This window comes from Geotrypetes seraphini, chromosome 2, assembly GCF_902459505.1.
Source record: "Geotrypetes seraphini chromosome 2, aGeoSer1.1, whole genome shotgun sequence".
Classification (NCBI taxonomy): Eukaryota; Metazoa; Chordata; class Amphibia; order Gymnophiona; family Dermophiidae; genus Geotrypetes; species Geotrypetes seraphini.
In genome coordinates, this window is record NC_047085.1 from 80439198 (window position 1) to 80461180 (window position 21983).

A 21983-nucleotide genomic window follows, 5' to 3' on the forward strand; every position below is an offset into this window, starting at 1 on the left:
AGTCGAGACCTTACGCGAGGCCTCCAGAACCTCCCTCACAGACTGAGAAAGAGGAATCGAAGTCAAAGGGAAAGGAACCAAGCGGTCAGATGTAAAGACTGAAGATTGGGATGCAACAGCGAACCCCCGACTCTGAGACAGCAGAGAGGGAAAAACAGGCAGAAGCAGAGGCTCCCTGACACTGAGTTGAAGGAGTAGGGAGAACCAATGTTGACAAGGCCAACGAGGCGCAATGAGAATCATAGTGGCTCTGGTCGATTTGAGATGCACCAGCGTCCTCAAGATAAGAGGAAAAGGAGGAAACGCATAAAGGAACCTCCCTTCCCAGTCGAGAAGAAAGGCATCGGCCTCGAGACGGTCCGGGGAGTACATCCGCGAACAATAAAGAAGCAGTTTGCGGGTCTCCGGTGAGGCAAACAGATCCACCTGAGGCGTCCCCCAGCGGTCGAAGACCTCGCGCAGAACTCGGGAGTTCAACGACCACTCGTGCGGCTGGAGAAGACGACTGAGTTTGTCCGCTAGGCAATTCTTCTCTCCCTGGATGTAAACCGCACGTAGGAAGATGTTCTGGGAAACCGCCCATTCCCAAAGGCGCAGGGCTTCCTGGCACAGGGGCCAAGAACCCGTTCCCCCTTGTTTGCTCACATAATACATTGCCACCTGGTTGTCCGTTTGCACGAGGACTACCTGATCGTGGAGCAGGTGGCAGAATGCTCGAGCCGCCAGAAAAATGGCACGAAGCTCCAACACATTGATGTGACAAAGGCGGTCCTCTGCCGACCATAGACCCTGGGTCCGCAGACCGTCGAGATGAGCCCCCCACGCGTACTCCGAGGAGTCCGTGGTCAGGACCTTGCGGTGCGGAGGAACGAGAAAGAGCAAACCCCCTGAAAGATTGGAAGAGTTTGTCCACCAACGGAGCGAGCGTCTCAAAGAAGGAGTCACCGTTATCGGACAAGAGACTGGATCGCAATCCTGTCGCCACTGAGAGGCCAAGGTCCACTGAGGAAGCCTCAGATGCAACCGGGCGAACGGAGTGACGTGGACTGTCGATGCCATGTGGCCCAGAAGCATCATCATGTGCTGAGCCGATACTGCAGGCAGCAGAGAAACCTGGCGACTCAACCGAAGCAGAGCCTCCAACCGAGGAGGAGGGAGGAACGAACGGAGGCGAACCGTGTCCAGCACGGCTCCGATAAACTGAAGGGATTGAGCCGGGCACAACTGAGACTTGGGGAAGTTCACTTTGAACCCCAGATGTTGAAGGAAGATGATAGTCTGTCGGGTCGCTGAGATAACCCCCTCCCTGGTCGGGGACTTGATCAGCCAATCGTCCAGGTAGGGAAAGACCTGTAGCCCCCGAGATCGTAGGGCTGCGGCGACTACCACCATACACTTCGTGAAGATTCGAGGGGACGAAGCCAGTCCGAAGGGGAGGACCCGATATTGGAGGTGCAACTCCCCCACCTGAAACCGTAGGAATTTGCGGAAGGCAGGATGCACCGGAACATGGGTATATGCTTCCTTCAAGTCTAGGGAGCACATCCAGTCCCCTTCCTCCAACAGAGGGTACAAAACCGGAAGCGATAACATACGGAACTTCTCCCGGACCAGGAACTTGTTGAGCTTCCGGAGGTCCAAAATGGGCTGTAAGTCCCCGGTCTTCTTTGGGACCAAAAAGTAACGGGAGTAAAACCCCCGCCCCCTTTGGTCGGGGGGTACAGGTTCCACCGCCCGAAGGCTCAACAAGGCCCTGGCTTCCGCGAGGAGAAGAGGAAGCTGGGTCCGGTCGCATGGGCAAGCTCCCGGTGGATGATCCGGCGGCGTAGCTGAGAAATTTAGAGAGTAGCCCTCGTAGATAATCCGGAGCACCCAAGCATCTGATGTGATCCCGGTCCAGGCCGGATAAAAGGCCCGGAGCCGACCCCCGATAGGAAGGGGGTCCGGCGAGAGTGCGGAGGGGGCCCGCCCCCATCCGCACATCACGTCAAAATAGCTTTACCTATGAATCTGAGGGTCATTGAGCAGTGCGGTTCCTGAAGAAGGGGGTGTTCACCCCCGAAACGGAGTCCGTTGGACGAAGACTTTGTTTGCTGCTTGTTGATTAGTACCTCCACCACACACGGAGAAGCTAAGTTCTTTCAGACTGTTTTTTTGAGCTTGGTTAGATTTGGACACTTACTTTCCTGCTTGGCCCCCAGCTTAGGGGGAAGAGATGAATTCTATCTTTACTTTGATAGTGTGTGTTTTTTCCATTTGAGTTTTTCACACATTGCACTTCATAGGCACTTGAAATATTATTCGGAGCAAGCCCGGGGATGTTTCGCAGTTAACACCTTTCTGGGTGTAAACCCGCGACAGCTTTTCCCTGGAACTTCCAGAGGTTGCTGTGTGACTGAGGGCTTGTCCGTTTAACACTTTAAAATCTTAAGTTATAGATTCTCTTTTTGAATTTTCTTTAGTCTGGAGTTGGACTTCATCTCTTTCCCCTAAACTTTGTAGACTCCTTGGGGTGAGGGAGGTTCTTTAGTTCTTGCAAGACAAGCATGCTGTGAGAGTTGTGCAGAGTAGGACACAGAGTACACTGTTCCTATCCACACTGCAGAGGAAGTCTCCCAGTGCCACTTCTACTGTTGCATGCAGGCATCATCTAATCATGTGTTTATTCATATTTTTATTTATATATTTATTTATTTATTTTGTTTTAATAATATATTTATTTTGTTTTAATAAAATGTACAACCTGCATTATCTAAAAATCTAAGTGGGTCACAACTTACTGCCAGTGCATTTTAATAGAATTCCCTAGGAATGTATGAAGTGAAAACAGTTTATCAGTGCCATCTGGTGGCTCATGTGGAAAACTGTGTATTTGCCCTGTTTACTATTCTAATTACATAACATACTCCTGGTGAAATTCTACGCTAAAATTATAAAAATCCAGTACATAGTATTTCAAAATTCTGCAAAGTTTATTTGTAGTGTTTTTGGGGTTTTTTTTTGCATAGAATTCTCCTATTCTGAGGCCTGAAATTCTTTCCTGCCTTTTCCTTTCTCAGGTTCCAGCCTCCTCGGTTCCCTCTCTCTCTCTCCAACTGCAGTTCTGTCTCCAACTAAATCCCACCCTTCTCTCACTTGCACCCTGAATCCTCTCCTCGGCACCTATAGTCTAGCATCTTTCTCCCCCTCTCTCCACTGCGTAAGAATCTCTTCCATCCTTCTCATCCCCTTTCTGGTCCTGGTCACTCTCTCTTCCACCCCCATCCCTGACTTGCGGGTCCAGCATCCATATCTCCTCACCTCACCCACCTCTCTCGCTTACACCCTTACTCCCTTCTCGACTCCCCATGGTTTGGCATCTCTCTTTCTCTCTCTGTACGATCAAGCATCTCTTCTTTCTCATCCTCCTTTCTGGCCTGGGTTTCTTTCTCATCCCCTTTCCCCTCTACTTATGGATCCAGCATCCATGTCCCCTCCCATCTCTTTCTCCCCATGCAGGTTTAGCATCCATGTCCCCTCCTCTCCCCCTCCACCACCACAGGCCTAGCATCCATAATCCCTCCCCCCAAACTGTGGTGCAGTATCCATGTCCTTGTCCCTCACTCCTCCTCCGCGTGGGTCTGGCCTCTCTCCAAACCCTCCCCCCCACCCATGAGATCCAACATACCTGCAGGTCTCCCAGAGCAGCAGTGAACCAGCCGGCAGAGGCAACACTGTGAAATACCCTGTCAGGGCTTTCCCTCTGATGCAACAAGAAAGTTGACCCTGGTCTCTCCACAAAAAGAGACGAAACCAAAAACGAAATATATATACTGAATATAATACAAACAAATGTGACATCTAAAACGATATGAGCATGAAAAACATTACAATAAAGAAAAATGGGGAGACCCAATGATCCACAGTGAAAACAATCCACCGATGAAAACAAAAACTGCGGATACAGATGTCCTGGAGATAATTTATTAAACACTGCCATATAAAACCATGAAAATTAAATTTAAAAAGTACAATGATAAAAAATACTGTGATAAAAATCCAACTGGACCCTACACGGTCCGTGTTTCGTTGAACACGCTTTCCTCAGGGGTCCAATGGTTTGCAAACTCACATATAAAGAATTGGACTGAAAACAGTCTATTGTCTTTAAACATATGAGCAAAGAACACCGCAGACAAGCTGACGTAGCAAAAAAAATGCTAAAGACAATAGACTGCAAAAAATAGAGGAAAAATCCAGCAGAAAAGAGTGATGTCTTTGAGAGACTGGCTAGGAGGACTGACAAAAACAAATAACCGGCTGGTGAGAAGGAAGAACAGAAACTTTCATATTAATGAACAGAGGACTATGAAAACATTACATATAATGAGTGCCACAAAAAATAAGTTAAGGAGACAGGGGAGAAAAGAAAAAAAAAAAAAGACATAACATAATACCAAATGAAACTGGTGATAAAACAGCATAAACATTTATAATGCAAGTATACAAAAGTTCAAAGTATCATGGAAGTGCATGCGACTACTGATGGTTTTTGCTTTTAAATTGATGCTTTTAATTTATGTTTAAAACAATTTTATTAGGTTTTCATACATAAAACATTAACAAGATCAGCCAGATCATCAAGCAAGTTACCTATTCCACAATATAGAACCCAAGAGTCCTCCCCCCATCCCCCTTTCCCCCCATATTCCCACCCCACCCTCCCATCCCCCCCTGGGAACAGCCTTATAAGAGTCAGGTCAGTTTAACAATCTACTGCGGACAATCGGTGTCAGTGTTGAACAGAAGGGCACCCAGCAGCGTAGGTATAATAAACCAGCTTTAGAGTTCATGTCTGTAATAGATATTCGTTCATAGCCAGCCAACTGGATCAGTTGCTTGCGCCAGTGGGAAACCGTTGGCGTGTGTGGAGACAACCAGCATTGGAGAATAGTTTTAAGTCCCATGAAGATGGCCTTTCGAGCGAACGCCGCTGCACCTGGACGGATGGGTATCAAGGCGAGTTTTAACGTAAATAGGTATGTATTGGTGGGCTGCCAAGCGCAGTTCCAGATGGATTGTATTTGCAGGCAGACTCGTTTCCAGTAAGCCTGTATTCCCGGACACTGCCAAAACATATGGCCTAGCGAGGCTCGCGGGGCTGCACACTTTGGGCAACAATCAGTAGGACTTACATGCGCCCGGAACGCCCGGACAGGAGCAAAATATGCCCGGGTTAGGAACTTGTAATATCGTTCTTTATCAGCCACTGATGTCTGTAGTTTCATACCCTTTGAGAAGCTCCGTTTTAGCACATCCGCCGAAATTGTAATCTGCAAGTCTTGAGTCCATGTAGAGGCTAAGGAAGCATAGTCCAATTCTCCAGCCAAGTCCTGTAGAAATCTGTGGTGGAAACGTAATGGTATGGGTTCCTGAGCAGTTAGGCAAAGGGCTTCCGACAATCTGTCCTGGACAGTTCCAGTCAAGGCAGTGTTTGACAAAGTACTGACATAATGATGGAACTGGGTATATTTGAACCAGTCCGCAGGCAGTGCTACAGAAGAATCACATAATGTTTGGAAAGATTGCAGTTGTCCAGTAGGTTGTAATACATGAAACAAATAAAATAGACCCCTCCCGTTCCACCAGGCCTGGGCACCCAGATCCATTCCCGGGAGAAAATCCCCATTACCCGCCACCGGGAGACACGGGGTTGTGTCTGATCTAACGGCCAAGCGCCGACAGAGAGTCTTCCAGAGCCGTCGTAGGGGAAGGAGAAACAATTCACCATAGGTGTTGTCCCGTTTAGGAAGGCACTTAACATGTAACATATAACTGAAGTGGTAGGGGGCTAGTGCCAAACATTCCACCTCCGTTGCCGTAAAGTAGGATGTGTTACAGAACCAATCATTTAAGTGCCGCATCAAGCAGGCCTCATTAAACCTCCCCAAGTGTAATAAACCCAAGCCTCCTTGAGAGATAGGTAGAGTTAATTTGGGTAAGGTGATCCGGGATCTCTTCCCCCCCCATAAAAATCGAGATAGGGCACGATGATGGTGTCGGATATGTTTGTGTAACAAAAATATCGGTAAAGTTTGTAAAACATAGAGCCACTGTGGAATCATCATCATGTTATACAGGGCAATCCTGCCCATTAGTGTCAATGGATAGGATCTCCAGGCCTGCAACCGCTGGGTAGTTCGGGTGAGCAATGGCATAACATTTAGTGAGTAGAGTGTAGACAAATCCCTCGGTATGTGTATTCCTAGGTATCGAATAGATGTTGGGGCCCATACTAGAGAAAATGGGCCAGGCCAAGAGTCGCAAAGTGACAGTTGCAGGGGGAGTACTAGAGACTTCTGTTTATTCAATGTCAGCCCAGAATATATGTGGAATTCGTCCAAGAGTTCCAGAGCACGTGGTAGGGAACTATACGGTTGAGCTAAGGTGAGTAAGAGGTCGTCCGCGAATGCCAGCACGCGTAGCTGAGAGGTGCCCTCCTTCAACCCAACCACTACATCATCCCTCAAGATAGTTCGAATGAGAGGGTCTAAGTAGAGAATGAATAGTAGTGGGGATAGTGGACATCCCTGTCGAGTGCCCCGACCTATGTCAAACGGCCGTGTCAGAATTCCATTTACTAGAAGAGAAGCTGTTGGGGATGTGTATAACACCCGCAAAGAGGACTCAAACCAACCCCCCACACCCATGTATTCCAATACTTTAAATAAATAGGACCAATTCACTTGGTCAAAAGCCTTTGCAGCGTCTAGACTGACCAGTATGCCCGGGGTAGAAGTGAGTTGGGCTCTAGACATTGCCAACAATACCCTCCGAACATGCACTACCGAGTGGCGGCCCTGGACGAATCCAGCTTGAGCCTTAGATATCACATGCGGCAATAGAGGAGTTAGTCTATTAGCCAGCAAGCGAGCCAATATTTTGATATCAACGTTGAGGAGGGATATTGGACGGTAAGAGTCAACTTCGTCTCTAGGTTTGCCTGGTTTGGGGATTAAAGTTATGGTAGCCGCGTTAGCGTGTGTCGGAAAGCAGCCCTTCTCCAAGGCCGTGACATAATAACCCAGGAGAGAGTCACACACCTGCACAGACATCAACTTGTAAAATTCAGTGGTAAACCCGTCGGGTCCCGGGGCAGTATATGAGCGGAGATGAGAAATTGCTTTTTGTATCTCTACGCCCTGGATGGGTTTGTTTAACACTGATCTCTGCAGGTCTGTGAATCTGGGCATGCCTGCGTCTTCCAGATAATCAAGCACGTCAGGGCCCGCAGATGTAGTATGGCTATCATAGAATTTAGAGAAGTGCTGGTAAAACGCCTCCGCTATGTCAGTTGGTTTAGTATGGTAAGAGTGAGGCCCAGTTTTTACCCGGGGTATATAGCGGTCGTCCTGCCAGTTCTTTGTCAGTGTGGCTAACAACCTACCAGTTCTATTACCATAACGATAGAACCTATATTTTCTATAAAACAGTGATCGCTTGACCCTTTCGTGTAATAGTGCATTCAATGCCACCTGTGCTGAGTGCATATCCTCACGGAGCAGACGAGACGGATTTGTAAGGTATCGGGCTTTCAATTGTGTATATTGCTTCTCTAGTCTAAGAATACCTTGGGTAATCCGTTTGCGGCGAGCTGAAACAAAAGAAATTATCCCCCCTCTTAGTACTGCTTTGGCCGTCTCCCAAAATAGATCTGGGGTTTGCATATGTTGTCCATTGGTGTTTAAGAAGTCTTCCCAGCAAGAATTTAAGTATGCTTGGAATGTAGGATCTTCCTTCAGATAGGAGGGGAAGCGCCACCGGAAGCCCCCCAAAGGGGGGGCTGTCCAGGCAATATCCAACCAGATAGGGCAGTGATCGGAAATGGCTAAGGGGCCTATAGTCGCCTCTGTTACTCGAGAGAACAGAGATTCAGTTATCAAAATATAGTCTAATCGGGAAAAGGTTCCATGAGCTCGTGATTGGTGTGTATAGTCACGTTCGAACGGGTGAAGTAGTCGCCAAGGGTCTACCAGGCCCAGCGTTTTACACAAGAAGGGCAACCCCTTAGTGTCGGTTGCAGGTGGAGACCCAGTTGTTTTGGTGCGGTCAAGGGAGGTGTCTAGGACCTGGTTGAAATCCCCAACTATCAGAAGGGGGACTGAGGTGTCCATAAGTCCCAAAGTAGTCAAAGAATTAAAGTACGTGGTCGAGTAGGTATTAGGCCCATATATTATCAATAAACGGAAGTCAGTACCCTGTAAGGTAATGTGTAATAGTAAGGATCTACCCTGAGTGTCTCGGTGACAAGTGGTGACTACACATTTCAGACCCTTGCGGATCAGCAAACAAACTCCAGCCCGTTTGACCGATGAGGATGCATAAAAAACAGATCCTACCCAGCCCCGTTTTAATTTTTCATGCTCCCCATCAGTCAATTTGGTTTCCTGCAAACAAGCCAGATCCGCCCTGTGGCGTTTCAATTGTTGCAGGATTTTGGACCTCTTCACCGGGGATGAAATACCAGCAACATTCCAGGAAATGATGCGAAGTGTACTATCTCCCATGGGCACCCCATATAATTAGCATGGTGACAAGTAAATTCCAGTCCCACGCCTGGGTGCCCAGCCTCCCCCAGGCGTTCAGTACAGAGAACCCATTATCTTGTAGCAAAAGCAGGGCTAAACATAGTATAGGAATATTCAATCTGACCCATAAGAAAAACTTAACTGTAACATTTGCTGTCCTCTTAGGCTGTTCCCTTCCCTTCCCATCTAACCCCACCCCTCCCCCCTTGTCCCCTAATTTCCCAACAAGCATATCCCTATGGTATATGCAAGAGGTCCGGAGAGACACCCACGGAACCCCAATCCGTCAAACAAACCAGAACACACTTACAATAAGTAAAGCCTCAACATAACATCATATTCTAATCTAGAATCAGTAAAGGTTAGTCCTGCCATGACCCAATACAGTTACGTGTTATGCTCTTCAAGGAGGGTCTCCCGGAGATTCCAGTCGGGTGTTGATGAAGTCAGCTGCGTCAGAAGCTTCCGAAAAGGAATGCCAGGCACTCTCATGCTGTATTTTCAGGGTAGCTGGGTACAGGAACAGAAATCTTTGTTTAAGTTCCTCCAGGCGTTTACAAAGTGGATAAAATCCTTTTCTTTTTTCCGTAAGGGTCGTCGAGTAATCTTGACTGATACGGATAGCTGATCCTCTCATCTTTAGGGTTTCTTTACGTACCCGATATTGGCGCAAAATTGCTGTTTCGTGTCTGTAGTTCAGGAATTTAGCTATTACAACTCTCGGTCTGTCCTCCTGGGCAGGCTTCCTTCCCAAGCGATGGGCCCTTTCCAAGCATATAGTGCCGGGTTCCATAGCTTCTGGGAATTCCAACTCGAGCCAGCCCTCCAGCTCGGCAGGTAAGGTCGCATCAGGAATCAGTTCGGGGACTCCCAGAAAACGTAGATTACTGCGTCTCGACCTATTTTCCAGGTCGTCTAGTTTTTCTGCCTGTCGATGCACTGTTTCTTGCAGAGCTGCTATGTCTAGTTCATGGGAGTTCATTGTGTCTTCAGATGCAGACACCCGATGCTCTAATTCCGCCGTGCGGGCCGTCGTGTCAGTCAGGAGCTGCTCCAAGCGGGTCATTTTAGTGGCTAAAGCCTCCAACTGTGGTCCCAGCGCTTGGGCCACTGCCGTTTTAAGGTCGGTCAGCACCGCGTCTGTGAACTCCGATACCGCTGTTCCCGATGCGGCCGCCATTTTAGGTGCGCTCGGAGTTATTTTTTGTTTTCCTGCTCGCACAGATTTTGAGCGCGCCGGCTCTTGCGACCGGGTCAAATATTGATCCATGGAAGCCCGATGCTGGGCTTCTCCAGGGGACCCGGCCAGGATGAATTTTGAAGTCGCCGAGGCTAATAGAATCGGATTGGGGCCCGGAGCCGATGTGAGTCGCGTCCTCACAGGCTCATAGCGTCACGTGACCCTCATGCTTTTAATTTATTTTTTACTTTTCTTTCGTGCATTGGATTATTGTACCTTCTTAGGACCCCCCTGAGGAAGGCTAAATTTGCCGAAACATGGTCCGTGTCTAAGCTCCAGTGTTCGTTGGTGTAGTTTGAAATTTGAAATAAAGCATTTGAACTTTTAATTCCTGTGTCCAGGAACTGGCTCCAACTGGCATGCTTTTTGGGAACAATTATAAAAAATAAAATTGTGGAACATGTAGACAAACATGATTTAATGAGAGAGTCAGCATGGGATCAGCCAAGGGAAATCTTGCCTCACTATTTTGACTTCTTTGGCAGACTGAAGCCGATGTTAACAGCTGGCAAATGGAATGTGAGCCCACTGAGACAGACAGGGATAAAAATGCTTGTGCACCTGAATAAATTCATGTAAACCGTTCTGAGTTCCCTTGGTAGAATGGTATAGAAAATTAATTAATTAAATAAATACCCAGATCAGGGTTCTGAGACATCTTGTTTAACCATCCCACAAAAGAAATCCGCATCATCCAAGTTGGAAGCATCATCCTGCGTGGCATAGCATCAGTGTGCCAACTAAGGCAGTGTGGTTCTGTAGTTAACATGGGCACTGGGGACCGAGCAGTGACCTCCGCATAGGAATGTACTGGCCTGGAAGGCTATGCCGTGTGAGCTGAGTCTGTAAGAAATGCTCTCCACATGAGCTAAACAAATTCTGGAGGAAAATCACACACTGGGGCCGAAGAAGGCTCTCGACTGACACAAAACGATGTCTGCAAGGGGTCCTCCGAAATGGCATGCTTGCATTTCGTGTCACTGTCAAAAACTGGTATCGGGCGGGACTTCTTGTCCATTTCCCGGGCCCAGAGGAAGTGAAGCCCGAAGCTCCTGCCTCCTCCCCTTGCGTGGACATTCCTCTGATGAAAGTCTAGCGCAATCCACACATTAGGGGTTGAATCCATCCCTAACGATTTATAACAAAACCAATAGGTTATGAGGCAGAAACAAAGGTCAATAAAAATCCAAGATGGCCACTTCCAGTAAATTCACACCAAAAACAGCCTGTGTAGACAATTTAGGAAAATAAAAAAGTCAAAATAGAGGTTTTGGAGGTGGGGGACCTGAACTCCACCCTCAGAAACTGTTAAAAAATGCAGTTTTTAGACTCCCCCCCCCCCCAAGATTCTCCTAAAGGAAGTAATGGAGCTGTACTCACAATCTCCACAAGTCTGTCAGCTCTGTCTGTACAGCTGAAGTGAAAGGAAAGGAATTTCTGCCTCAAATTTTCTCCAAACAATCGGATATTCAGGCTGCCAGTCAGACAGACCCTGACCGAAACCTCCACCCCCTGGGAACCTTGCCACGTGACTGGGAAAACGCAGCTTGTGCCCCGATACCCTGAGGGCTCTTACACAGAGTGCATACAGTCTGTGTTTAAACCTCTGACAAGGTCAGAAGGCAAGCACAATCCCAGGGGGATGGATCCCGAGCTCCAATGGTGGCACACAGCAGGCTGGCTCCACAGGTCTACCCAAAGCTTGCCCTGTGAACTCCTTCGTTTCCCAAGCAGAGAACCCCTTCAAAATGGGTCTCAAGGCACCAAAGCTACTGAGAAAAAGACAAACTTAATTGAAAAAAATAAGAAAAAGTAGCAGAGCCGATCAGAAGCGTTTCTGCAATGTTCACTTGCAGAAATGAAAACCGCAGGGGGCTCTGTGTGGTTTTCTGAAAGACCCAGTTTGTGGGTTGAGATTAAACACCTATGGGGAGTTATTTGGAGTGAAGCACGGACCTTTTATTGACCACACTTTATTCTCTTTGTTTTACTTATTTTGTTTGCTTTTTATTTTTGTTAAGTTCTATTTAATTTTTGCTGGATATGTACATACACATAGCACTTTTTTTTTCATTTTCTCTATTTTGCTAGGCACTTTAGTTTAGAATGTGAGCCCGTTTGGGACAGAGAGGGAAGTTTTCCAAAGTGCCTTAAGACAATGTAATTTACTTAACTGTAATCCACTTAGGTGAAAAGCGGAATAGAAATTAGAAAAAATAAATAAATACTGAATCCAGAGTCGACGTAACAGAATGGCATTTATGCGCTACTAGGGCTAGATCTGGAATTCTAATTTATAAATATATACAGTATAAAGCCCCTTTATTTCCTTTATAAAAAGGGCACCTTTTTAGACTCTCACATCAGTGCCCGTTATAAAAACCTGAGGAATTAACCTGAGGAAACAGGAAACTACGGGAACTCAAGGCAGCCATTTCCTATGAGCGATCTGCACAGGGCAGGAGCATGGGAAGATCACTTCTTCCCTGAAAACCCTCTAGACCACCAGGTAAGGCTTAAGAGGGGGCATACAAGGCTTAAAATAGCCAGGGGGAAGCGGGGGTTAGGGGCAGAACCGGCCCGAATATTATTCGCGTTTTTTTAATATTCGCAGGCCGGCTCTGCCTCTAACCCCCATGGATATGGAGGGAGAAGTGTAATGTCATGATTCGCTCATGACTAACTCATTTCCAGCCCCCCCCCCCACTTTGTTTTTTACTCACCTGTAAAATTTAGGCACGGATCACATGCTTACATTTATGCTCTAAATTTGTAATTTAAATTAGAACCAATAATTGCTTGTTAAATCAATTCTTTGTGTTATTTGGTTATTCAATTAAATTGTTCCAGTTCTGTAGATGGAACTTTCCAAGATACAACAAAGAAAAATGGGGAGACTCAATGATCCACAGTGAAAACAAAAAAAACTGTGGATACAGATGTTCTGGAGATAGTTTATTAAACACTGCCATATAAAACCATGAAAATTCAATTAAAAAAGTACAATGATAAAAAATACTGTGATAAAAATCCAACCGGACCCTACACGGTCAGTGTTTCGGCGAACACGCCTTCCTCAGGGGTCCTAAAAGGAAGAGGTAAAAATGAATAATGATAAAGAGAAAGATAAAAAAATGAAAAGATAGAAAGATAAGAAGTGACTGTGATGCCAATCTGGAGCATGCATATTAATGTCTATACTCGACTGCAAGATAAAACAAGTGAGCCAAGTGTGACATGCTATATACATAGGCTTGAAACATCGACAAGAGATATGAGAGGAAAAAGTGCCATAGGTATTAGAGTATAAACTTAAGCACAGGAATCTATAAGGTGCCTAAGAGAAGCCATAAGAATGAAAAGTTAATAGAATGAAGAAACCATGGTGCATGTCTGATTTTGAAAACATGAAGAGAAATGTGACACAATATAATGACGAGAAGAAATTATACATACCAATGGTTTGCAACCTCACATATAAAGAATTGGACTGAAAACAGTCTATTGTCTTTAAACTATATAAAAAAAGACATCATATTCAAACATGAAGAAACCATAATAGGACATGAACACATAGAATAATGCAGTTAAAATAACAGAATAAAATGACTTGGTTCTAAGACAGCAGGACAATCTTAGCTATCAAATTACTAGACAAATCATTTCATATTGTAATTTTAAAGTTAAATGATATAAGATATGTAAAGCATGGTCACGATGAAATATAATGCACCCATGAAATGAATGAAACAAAGATGTGAATGGATTATATATATGAATTAATAATTAAAGAGCAAGCTGAATGTTCATACTTATGGACACTAAAGGCAGTGAAAGTAAGACATGATAAATTGAAATCCATATATAACAGTGCATTAACAACCATGTGAGGTAAAAAAAATAATAATGACAGGTACAAATATGGCATGATACATAAGGACTAATGGTCTACAGAAGGCAAAACTGACTAATGACATAGTTAGGTGAACAGCAAAGATTTAGGAAATGAGAAAGCACGTAAAAAGGGAAGATGTGCTGAAGTAAAAAGCAAAGCAACGAAAGTGGAGAAAAACAGCTTTATATACCTGTATTAAAGGTTAAGGCAAAAAGATTAAAAGCCCCAAGTGGCTTTGGGATATAAATAAGGCCGCATGCTAAAACCGTGAGTGTGTATATCCTCTAGTGCAGGGGTGTCCAAAGTCCCTCCTCGAGGGCCGAATCCAGTCGGGTTTTCGGGATTTCCCCCAATGAATATGCATGAGATCTATGTGCATGTACTGCTTTCAATGCCTATTCATTGGGGAAATCCCAAAAATCCAACTGGATTCGGCCCTCGAGGAGGAACTTTGGACACCTCTGCTCTAGTGTAATTGCAAGTTGACGAAAATTTAAGTTAAAATATATACTTCTATTAATTCAAAACTGGAACAGAAGTAAGACACACCAGAAAGCCAAAAGGAACATATAAAAACACCACTGGACACATGATTTAACTTAAAAATGTAACATAAAATGCTAAAAAAAACTATAATATGTAATGTAATGTAATTTATTTCTTATATACCGCTAAACTCCGTTAGGATTCTAAGCGGTTTACAGAAAAATAGACAATATGCAAAAACATTATAATGAAACAAGTCCAAAAAACTTGCCATGTGAGCAAAGAACACCACAGACAAGCTGAAGTAGCAAAAAAAAAAAATGCTAAGAAGAGAATCCAGTGGGGAGACAAAGAAAATACTAGCTTGTTATGTGGGACGATTCTATTGGTTGTAGAGTTGAATGGAAGAAACCATGTGGAGAGGGTGATCTATTATCTAAAGTGCTAAACAAAATCAAATGTAAATAAATGATAACAAAAGCAATATTTTTTAAAAAAGGGAAATAAAAAATGCAAATTAGTGTATAATTGTTATGCCAGAAATAATGAAGACGTACCATAAAAGTATTGGCTATATGGTAGAAGTACTTGGTATGCTCTGATGTATGTGGGCTATTACATGAACCGTGAGAGTGATAGAATCAATTGTAGGTTCTAATAGAGTTAAATAAAGATGGGCCTGAAACCGATATTGAAAAGGAAATGTTAAAAAGGGAATTAATAAGAAAAGGGAACATAAGGCATGATATAATGTGCAACGATGCCAACAAACCAAAAAATCTTGCATCACAATATAGTCAATAAAGAGAAATAGATACCCACAACAAAGGCAAATGTGATTGCAAAGACCCACAGAATGGGACCAGAGGTCATGGCCTGAAGGTCATGGCCTGAAGCTGAGAGGGGACACGGCCAGGACAAACGTCAGAAAGTTCTGCTTCACACAGCGAGTGGTGAACGCTTGGAACTCTCTCCCGAAAGAGCTGGTGGAGGAAACCACCATTCTAGGATTTAAGGGAAAATTGGACGCACATCTTCTTGCAGAAGACATTGAGGGATACGAGTGACTAGTGTATTCGCCAAGGTGCGCCTGGCTGAGCCTCCGTGTGTGCGGATCGCCGGACTAGATGGACCCCAGGTCTGATCCGGTGCAGGCATTTCTTATGTTTTTCTTATGAATCCACAATAAATCAAAAACACATAATGAATATGAATGACAAAACATATAAGAAAGAATACACAATATAATATGGTATTATAAAAAATGTAAATATTCTAACTCTGTATTTAAACCTGCTGGTGAAATTGTGTTTATATCAAAGATAGTTCTTTGCTCTGCTTGTAGTAATAGGCGATCAATGTTACCACCTCTCCAGCTTTGTTGAAAAGTCCTGTAGATGAAAAATTTCAAATCCTTGGTGGTATGGCCTAATTCAATGTGTCACTAATGCTACTGATGTGACATTCCTTAAAATGCAACTTCTATGTTCAATAATGCAGGTTTTTACTTTCCTTTTAGTTTTGTCTATATACAAAAGATTGCATGGGCATTTTATAATGTAAATGACTTGTTCTGTATTACAGTCACTGTCAAAATTTAAGAATCTTTGTTTGCCTGTCTTGGGATGTATGAAGACCTGCATGTGCATGGAATGTTGACATACAGAGCACTTTCCACATGGGCGATGTCCGTGATATGCTACTGGCATAGTTTTAATCTGTGGGAGTGTGGAAGGTACTAGTTTATCCCGAAAATTTTTATCCCGAAAATTTCTATTCCTAGTGAATGTGACAATTGGCTTGATGGTCTTGAAGCATTTATGTAGAGACAGAATGTGCCAGTGTTTAAATATAATGTTACGAATTTCTCTAGAATGATGGGAAAACTGCATAGTACATACCAGGTCTGGAGATTTTTTGATTTTATTCCCAGTGTCTAGTAGGTCTTCACGATGAGATTATTTAGACCTCTGATATCCCTGATGAATTGTCCTGGATGGGATCCCCTTTGTGTGAAACGATTTGCTAGTGTAATTGATTGTTTTTCAAAATATGAAGGTTCAGAACATAAACATTTCAATCTTAAAAACTGACTATATGGAAGATTATTTTTTAATTGAGTTTGATGAAAGCTGGAAAAATGGAGATAAGTATTTTTGTCTATAGGTTTCCTATAGAAAGTTGTTTTAAAGCTGTAGCGGTCCTTGTAGATCTTAATCTCCAGAAAGGGAATGGTTTGGAGATCATATTCCATTTTGAATTTTAGATTTGGATCACAAGAGTTGAGCCAAATGAGAAAATCTTGTAATTTATTGATATTTCCTTTCCAGAGAATGAATATATCATCGATATATCTCTTATAGAGACGCACTTCTTCTTTAAATGGATGATCTGTTAGAAAATTGTTCTCAAAATGTGCTACTTAAAGGTTGGCGATGTCTGGGGCCATAGATGCCCCCCCCATCGCTGTTCCTTTTGTTTGTAGATAAAACTGTCCTTCAAAACAAAAATAGTTTTCCATTAATGCAAGAGTGGCCAAAGTGATAATGAATCTGTTAGGGATATGTAATTCTGTCGTCCTTTTTTGAAGTGTTTGCTCTATAATTTGAATAGCGGACATTTGGGGGATATTGGTGTATAAAGATTCAATGTCAAGAGTAACCAAGATGAATTCTGCAGGGTCACCATCAAAATCCTCTAATATAGATATCATGTGTGCAGAGTCCCTAAAATATGAATCTATTTTGGGGATGAAGGGTTGGAGATACTTTCCATGATACATCCAGCAAGCTGAAATCACCCAGCAAATAGCACCTCTCCTTTATTCCCCAGCTTCTGGATATTTGCAACAAGATTTTTATCAAATTGCTGTGATTGAGTCAGAGGTCTGTAGACTGGAAGGACCATTCGGGTCTTTATCTACCATCATTTACTATGTTACTATGTAACACCCACATAGATAGATGTTCCATCTTCTCTTTTCAAAACTATCCATAGTGCTTCTTCCTTTCCCCAGGCCCCCTCCCTGCATTTCAGTCGCTTGGATATTGGTCTTTACATAGAGAGCTACTCCTTCACCTTTATGACCATCCCTGTCCTTCCTAAAAAGATTTTAGCCTGGTATCACTAAACCATGTCTCTGTGATCGCTACAATATCCAAGTCTGCCTCTAACATCAGGGCTTATAGATCATGATTTCTGTTGCCTAGACTGCGAGCATTTGTGGTCATTGCTTTCCAGCTACTTTTTAGTGGCAATTTTATCTTTTGTCTAGTTTTTTCAGTCTCACTTCCTGTTGCCTTGCTAAAAAATGAATTGCTAATATTTGCATTGTTAGCTTTACTACCATCATCTCCTGTAAGTGTCCTGCATACATATACCACCCCCACCTTCTAGTTTAAACGCCTAGAAACGCCTGAATGTCTCGGCAAGGATTCTTTAACCTGTCACAGTAAGATGCAGCCCATCATTACAATATAGTCTCTTGTTTTTCAATGTATTTCCACACTTTCCTACATACCTAAAGCCTTCTTGATGACACCAGGCTCTGAGCTACCTACTGAAGATCTCAGTATTTAGTACTCTTTCTTCTCCTTTTTCATATGTAGGCAGAACTTCCGAGAAAGCTACAGTCGTTACAAAAAATTTTAACTCCTCCCCCGGCTCCCGAAAATCTTTCTGCACCGTTAAGTGGGGTATTGCTGGCTAGCTCATTTGTTTCCAAGTGGATAACATCAACTGTAGAATTATTAGTTTCTTTCCTAATTATAGACAGTATTTGTTTGGTACTCCTGGAAGAGGATCCTGGGAGACACGTCACTATTTTAGGCTGTCGATGAAACCCCTAACAGCAATAATTTTCTGGATTGTTTCTTATTTTTTTCCTTTGGGGTGCTTTTCTTTACTATTTCTGGTTCCACCTCAATTTGTCTTAAGAATTGCAATACTCTAATGGAGCAAAAGAATTCTGTAGGTTGGAGGTTGGATGTTTCTGTGTCAAATGTCATAGTCTACTTGATCCTATGATCTATTTATTCCTGCACTGCTTTATTCTTTGAGGCAGTGCTGGTAAATTGGTATGATTTTGTGGAGTGGTGGAAGCTGATTTGATTGCCTCCAATTCTTGTTTAAGTTTACAGAGTTCCTCCTTAATACTAGAAAGCTGAAGACAGATGGGTTAAGTCCTAAGTCTCCAGATGATATGCCTTGGAACTAAATAAAGCACCACAACGACTGCACCGAATAAAAATCATCCTGATTGGTTGGTATGTGAATTGCCTTTAGCTAAAGCATCATTATTCCTCAGCCACTGATGTGTTATGGATCCTACTATCTCAAGTTAATACACATGAGCTTGTTTCTACCACATCCAGAAAACACAACTCTCCTTGCTTGCCTTAATGGAATGAGTTACTCTTTAGGTTTTGGCCAGGTACTAGTGACCTGGATTGGCCACCATGAGAACAGGCTACTAGGCTTGATGGACCTTTGGTCTGACCCAGTAAAGCTATTATATTCTTATTTGCGCTAAACGCACACACCATTGTGCTGTACAATGGGATAATGTCACAGCTTTATTTAAGTCCTAACTAAAAATTAAATAAAGTTATATGCACATGCAGTAGTAATAGAAATATTAAGCAGCGCTATTATGAAGTACAAGTTCAAGCATGATACCTCCACTTGCTTAGATATCTCCAGCTTCAGCTGTTCCACCTCCTGCTGATGTCTCTCATCCATTTCTGCCTCAAGCCTGGCCACATCTTCTATAAGCTGCTTTCTCCTTTTCTTGTCATTCTTTGGTACAGCATTTTTCATCCCTTGAATTCTGGCTGCAAATTAGTAAGAAAACTTTCAAATAGGATACTGCCAAATCTGTGACCTAGACTAGCCACTGTCGGAAAAGGATACTGATGGTGCATATATATCTTATGTCCTTATGTAGCAATGAGTTTGTTTAACTGGCATAAGCAGACATCTGATAGTCTCATCTTAGGTTCTCCCCACTTCCCCTGCTTTTCTTAGGGCTGGATTCACTAACCTGCCCGATCAGGTCTCGATCCCGGCAGGTCCGACTGATTCAGTAAACTTAAACATGCAGATGAGGGCGATCAGAGGAACGCCCCCCCCCCCCCCCCACCTGCATGGCTCGCGCATGCACAGACCATAGGAGCAGCAATCTTTTTTTAAAAAAACTTTTACTTTTGACTTCAGGGAAATGCCACCATCTCCTCTGACCCCAACCCGCGTAGCTCCTAAAAGCTGGTCCCGCTCTTGCCAGCTGCCGCCCTCACAAAAAGATAAATGGAGCCTGTGGTTTTAACCCGCTTTAAACCCACGGGTTAAAACTACAGGCTTGCTGGGCGGGGAAAGGCAGGAGAATGGCAATGCGGCAGGGGAAGATCAAGGCAGACAAAGGTGGCATGAGGGCGAGCAGCAGAGATAGCAGGGCAGCATTCTGGGCCAGCAGGAGAGACTGCAGGGCAGAGAGCAGGGCTTCCATTCGGAAAGACGTTTTCGGCTGGTCCCCAGCAGTCGCTTATTCAGGTGATTGGCCAGCCCAGTCGGATTGAAAATTTGGTGTAGTTAATCAGGTCGCTGTCGAATTTGCATGCGTTTCACTTCATTTGCATGCAAGGATTCCAAGCGGATTGCAGGAGAGGTAAGTGAATCAGGCCAGAGGGAAATTTGATAGTTAAATGGTTGCAAAACCATCGGTACACAATCAGTTTGCTTAGTGAATTTAGCCCTTAGTCTGGTGGTGGCAGCAGTAATAAAGAGACAGTGATGGGCCTGTAATGCCTGGAACATGCACACTAGCTCTGAGGTAGATCTATCAGTTCCACATGTTTCCCTCACTCTGAACTCATTTCTCAACTTTTACTGCTGGGTGACCAAGTGATCAATGTTTGAGGAAGCCAACATTTCTTTTTTTATCCTCTATCCATTTTAGAGCTCTGAACAGCATCAGGTTCACCCCTGTGTTTTGAACTGCATTACCTGCAAATCTTTCTAATATGATTTATTTAGGGAATACATATCCTGCAGACAACTGGATAAAACTAGGCCTGATCAGCCTCCAGCTTCAAAAGCTCTTACTCACTTGACCTAAAATAAACAATTCTAACAGATTTATCTACTTTAGTTTTGCTTCCTGTATGTAATGTATAAATTTGTAATTTTGATCTTCTTCTTCAGAGTATCAGCTGATAAATAAGAATTACAAATGAATGCATTCAGTCGGAAAAAGCGAGGACTAGAGTAAATATCCTATTAGGATGGTAAGACCGTAGCATAAGACTTGGAGCAGAAAGGGTCCAACTCCGTCCCATGTCAAATGCAAAGGGAAGCAGCAATTCTATTGAATAGACGCTGAATTAGGGTTTTGTAACAGGTTCTATTTCGTCTGATCCAAGTCTGGTTTTATCCCAGTACACACATGCACTAGTTGATTAGTGGTCGACCAACTTACAACAACAGAACTAGAACCAGGCGTAACATGATAAACCCAAGTTCAGTCATAAAGGAGCCTAAACCAAAGCGCCCTACTGCGTGCCAACTCCACACCAACCCTGCAGCTCTTTCCGCTCCCGACGCTGCCGCTTCAGCATCTTCTCCTCCTCCGTTTCTGTCTCTTCTTCCATAGCACCGACTATTTCCACCGCTGACCCTTCACCTTTCCAACCTGATGCGTCGCTTCTTTATTACGTCATGTCACCGCGCCGCTGCCTGACCCAGGAATCACGTGCATTCGAGCCTATAGTACGTGGGTAGGAGAGAAAGCATCGTATTTTTCGCTTCGGAGATGAAAGGCAATTATCTCAGAACTGCTCAGAATTCCAAGAAGGGGACCTTTTGTCCGGTCCTGGCTTTGTGAATACCTCAACCTGGTGCATTATGGCCCTGATTTTAATGGTTAAAGAATAGGGACAATAAATACCAGAAAAAGGAGGACGGATTGAGATGGTTCGTTCCGTCCTCCTTTTTCTGTATACTGCTTTGGGATATGTTTAAAACCAGGACCAGTCAAAACGTGTCCCAACTGGGGAAATGGATTTCTTAGTAGCTCCACCACACTAAGCTTTCACGGATGCTAAGAAACGTCCTCTAGAGCCCAACCGAAGTCATCAAATTTCCTCCTGCTTTTGTGCCCTGTACTCTGTTCCTTGCTTTTATTTTTTAAGTTCCAACATTTTATTTTAATAATATAATATAAAGATCATGCAAATGATAAAACAGAGAATTGTACATTCCTGTGCAAACAGCATACGATTCCTTATGGATGGGTTGTCTCCCTGGGCAATGCCTGCTCTATTCAGTCTTCTACAAGCGAGTTGAGATGTCTTTTCCTTTGCTTTAGATTTATTTTCAGGTCTTAATCCAATCTTTTTTGAGGTTTAACCGTGCTAAGAGGCAGTGGTGTAGTGAGGGTGAGAGCCCTTCCCCCACACCTCTAATTGAAGTTGTTGCTTGCAGGGCCGCCATCAGAAATTTCTTGGCCCCCTTACTGAGCAATCCTATTGGGGCCCCCCATGCACCCCTTCCCCCCCACACTTTTGTCCGGGGGGTGCTATCAGGAAATCGGCAGGGGACAAAAAAAAGTATGACAGCAGTGTTTATTGTTGTGCACAGCAGAAGAATAATACAGGAATTTGTGCTATGGTGGCCTAGGACCAATGTTCCCTCTAAGGATTGATGAGGTGTGTGCAAAAAAAAATATGCATGAGCAACAAGTTACATATTCCACAAATTTATGAGCAGGTGCGGAGGACGCATTTTTAAACAAATGTAGTTT

General features: G+C 43.9%; 1 protein-coding gene across 3 annotated transcripts in view; it reads right to left on the minus strand.

Moving 5' to 3' along the window:
- The window catches only part of OTUD6B (OTU deubiquitinase 6B), a 64973-nt gene extending 44001 nt beyond the window's left edge, over window positions 1–20972 (minus strand). Inside the window, exons 1-2 of one of the 3 annotated variants that reach the window (XM_033934698.1) lie at window positions 20760–20972; window positions 18866–19020 (exon numbers count right to left, since the gene is read on the minus strand). In XM_033934698.1, coding sequence (XP_033790589.1) covers window positions 18866–19020; window positions 20760–20832 — 228 coding nt within the window. In that variant the 5' untranslated portion in view covers window positions 20833–20972. Of the gene's footprint in view, window positions 1–18865; window positions 19021–20660 lie in introns of all 3 variants that reach the window. The other 2 variants (XM_033934696.1, XM_033934697.1) reach the window with 2 other exon arrangements.
- Window positions 20973–21983: the final 1011 nt, after the last annotated feature.